Source organism: Carcharodon carcharias, chromosome 34, assembly GCF_017639515.1.
Source record: "Carcharodon carcharias isolate sCarCar2 chromosome 34, sCarCar2.pri, whole genome shotgun sequence".
Classification (NCBI taxonomy): Eukaryota; Metazoa; Chordata; class Chondrichthyes; order Lamniformes; family Lamnidae; genus Carcharodon; species Carcharodon carcharias.
Window position 1 is genome coordinate 6840067 of NC_054500.1, and position 3488 is coordinate 6843554.

Here is a 3488-nt window from a genome sequence, read left to right on the forward strand (position 1 = left end):
CTCCGAGGGTACCGCTAGGCCGCACGGGAGCCAGGGCGTCGCGCCGAGAGGCAGGCGGGTGGCGGGGTGCAGCAGGCCGGGTGTGGCCGCTACTCGAGGTCGAGGCCTGTTTCCCCCCCCAACACCCCCGGGGGGCTGAGAGGCGGAGTTTCTGAGAGGGATTTCCCCACCACCACCCCCCCCACCCCCACCAACTACCTACCTCATCCCCACCTCCCCCCCTCCCTCATCCCTTCACACCCCGAGCCCCGGAGCCGAGTGCGGGCGGAGATTGCCGAGCGGGAGCCACTCACTCAGCGACACCGAGGAGCCGGAGCCGGAGCCGGAGCGCCAGGGCCTCCCTCCTCCACCGCCCCCCACCCCCCCCCCCCCCACCCCCCCCTCAGCAGGATGGCAGCCAACATGTACCGGGTCGGAGGTGGGTACAGGGCCCGGGGAGAGGGAGGGATGGAGGGAGGGAGCACCCGGCCCGCGGGCGGGATGCAGAGGGGGTGGTTGGGGGGGAGGCCGGGAGTCAACCGGCGCCGGGGAACTCCGATCCCCCTCCGCCTGGGGAGGCCCGTTCCGGGCCCCGCGGCCACTAGGCCCCGCGCCTCCAGCCGCCCGGGAGGTTTAAGCGGCGGAAAGAGAGGCCGCGGGGCACTGACTGGAGGTGAGGCCGCCTGAAGCCGGGTGGGGGGGCTGGGGGGTGGGAGAGAGCCCCCCCCCCAACCCCCTCACCATATCTACTGGTCTCCTAAACCCCTCTCCCCCGCCTTGGTCTCCCCCACTCTCTCTAACCCCCTCCCCACTCTCTCTAACCCCCCTCCCTCCCCACTCTCTCTAACCCCCCTCCCTCCCCACTCTCTCTCTAACCCCCCTCCCTCCCCACTCTCTCTCTAACCCCCCTCCCTCCCCACTCTCTCTCTAACCCCCCCCCCCACTCTCTCTCTAACCCCCCCCCCCACTCTCTCTCTAACCCCCCCTCCCTCCCCCACTCTCTCTCTAACCCCCCTCCCTCCCCACTCTCTCTCTAACCCCCCCCTCCCCACTCTCTCTCTAACCCCCCCCACTCTCTCTAACCCCACTCTCTCTAACCCCCCTCCCTCCCCACTCTCTCTCTAACCCCCCCCCCACTCTCTCTCTAACCCCCTCCCTCCCCACTCTCTCTCTAACCCCCCTCCCTCCCCACTCTCTCTCTAACCCCCCTCCCTCCCCACTCTCTCTCTAACCCCCCCCCCACTCTCTCTCTAACCCCCCTCCCTCCCCACTCTCTCTCTAACCCCCCCCCACTCTCTCTCTAACCCCCCTCCCTCCCCACTCTCTCTCTAACCCCCCCCCCACTCTCTCTCTAACCCCCCTCCCTCCCCACTCTCTCTCTAACCCCCCCCCACTCTCTCTAACCCCACTCTCTCTCTAACCCCCCCCACTCTCTCTAACCCCACTCTCTCTCTAACCCCCCCCCACTCTCTCTAACCCCCCTCCCTCCCCACTCTCTCTCTAACCCCCCCCCACTCTCTCTAACCCCCCTCCCTCCCCACTCTCTCTCTAACCCCCCCCACTCTCTCTAACCCCCCTCCCTCCCCACTCTCTCTCTAACCCCCCCCCCCACTCTCTCTAACCCCCCTCCCTCCCCACTCTCTCTCTAACCCCCCCCCACTCTCTCTAACCCCACTCTCTCTCTAACCCCCCCCCACTCTCTCTAACCCCCCTCCCTCCCCACTCTCTCTCTAACCCCCCCCCCACTCTCTCTAACCCCCCTCCCTCCCCACTCTCTCTCTAACCCCCCCCCCACTCTCTCTAACCCCCCCCCACTCTCTCTAACCCCCCCCCACTCTCTCTAACCCCCCTCCCTCCCCACTCTCTCTCTAACCCCCCCCCACTCTCTCTCTAACCCCCCTCCCTCCCCACTCTCTCTCTAACCCCCCTCCCTCCCCACTCTCTCTCTAACCCCCCCCCACTCTCTCTAACCCCCCTCCCTCCCCACTCTCTCTCTAACCCCCCCCCACTCTCTCTAACCCCCCTCCCTCCCCACTCTCTCTCTAACCCCCCCCCACTCTCTCTCTAACCCCCCTCCCTCCCCACTCTCTCTCTAACCCCCCTCCCCCCCCACTCTCTCTCTAACCCCCCTCCCTCCCCACTCTCTCTCTAACCCCCCTCCCTCCCCACTCTCTCTCTAACCCCCCTCCCTCCCCACTCTCTCTCTAACCCCCCCCCCACTCTCTCTAACCCCCCTCCCTCCCCACTCTCTCTCTAACCCCCCTCCCTCCCCACTCTCTCTCTAACCCCCCTCCCTCCCCACTCTCTCTCTAACCCCCCTCCCTCCCCACTCTCTCTCTAACCCCCCCCCACTCTCTCTAACCCCCCCCCCACTCTCTCTAACCCCCCCCCACTCTCTCTAACCCCCCTCCCTCCCCACTCTCTCTCTAACCCCCCTCCCTCCCCACTCTCTCTCTAAACCCCCCCACTCTCTCTAACCCCCCTCCCTCCCCACTCTCTCTCTAACCCCTCCCACTCTCTCTAACCCCCCCCCACTCTCTCTAACCCCCCTCCCTCCCCACTCTCTCTCTAACCCCCCTCCCTCCCCACTCTCTCTCTAACCCCCCCCACTCTCTCTCTAACCCCCCCCACTCTCTCCCTCACCCCCCTCCCCGCTCTCCCTCACCCCCCTCCCCGCTCTCCCTCACCCCCCTCCCCGCTCTCCCTCACCCCCCTCCCCGCTCTCCCTCACCCCCCTCCCCGCTCTCCCTCACCCCCCTCCCCGCTCTCCCTCACCCCCCTCCCCGCTCTCCCTCACCCCCCTCCCCGCTCTCCCTCACCCCCCTCCCCGCTCTCCCTCACCCCCCTCCCCGCTCTCCCTCACCCCCCTCCCCGCTCTCCCTCACCCCCCCTCCCCGCTCTCCCTCACCCCCCTCCCCGCTCTCCCTCACCCCCCTCCCCGCTCTCCCTCACCCCCCTCCCCGCTCGCCCTCACCCCCCTCCCCGCTCGCCCTCACCCCCCTCCCCGCTCGCCCTCACCCCCTCCCCGCTCGCCCTCACCCCCCTCCCCGCTCGCCCTCACCCCCCCTCCCCGCTCGCCCTCACCCCCCTCCCCGCTCGCCCTCACCCCCTCCCCGCTCGCCCTCACCCCCCTCCCCGCTCGCCCTCACCCCCCTCCCCGCTCGCCCTCACCCCCCTCCCCGCTCGCCCTCACCCCCCTCCCCGCTCGCCCTCACCCCCCTCCCCGCTCGCCCTCACCCCCCTCCCCGCTCGCCCTCACCCCCCTCCCCGCTCGCCCTCACCCCCCTCCCCGCTCGCCCTCACCCCCCTCCCCGCTCGCCCTCACCCCCCTCCCCGCTCGCCCTCACCCCCCTCCCCGCTCGCCCTCACCCCCCTCCCCGCTCGCCCTCACCCCCCTCCCCGCTCGCCCTCACCCCCCTCCCCGCTCGCCCTCACCCCCCTCCCCGCTCGCCCTCACCCCCCTCCCCGCTCGCCCTCACCCCCCCTCCCCGCTCGCCCTCACCCCCCCC

At 70.2% G+C, this 3488-nt stretch overlaps 1 protein-coding gene across 3 annotated transcripts in view; it reads left to right on the top strand.

Moving 5' to 3' along the window:
• The first annotated feature begins 378 nt into the window (after positions 1–378).
• Positions 379–3488, top strand: part of LOC121272605 (metastasis-associated protein MTA1-like) — a 123515-nt gene continuing 120405 nt past the window's right edge. For all 3 annotated transcript variants that reach the window (XM_041179268.1, XM_041179269.1, XM_041179270.1), the window contains exon 1: positions 379–418. In XM_041179268.1, the coding sequence (XP_041035202.1) occupies positions 391–418 (28 nt within the window). In that variant the 5' untranslated portion in view covers positions 379–390. The remainder of the gene's footprint in view (positions 419–3488) is intronic.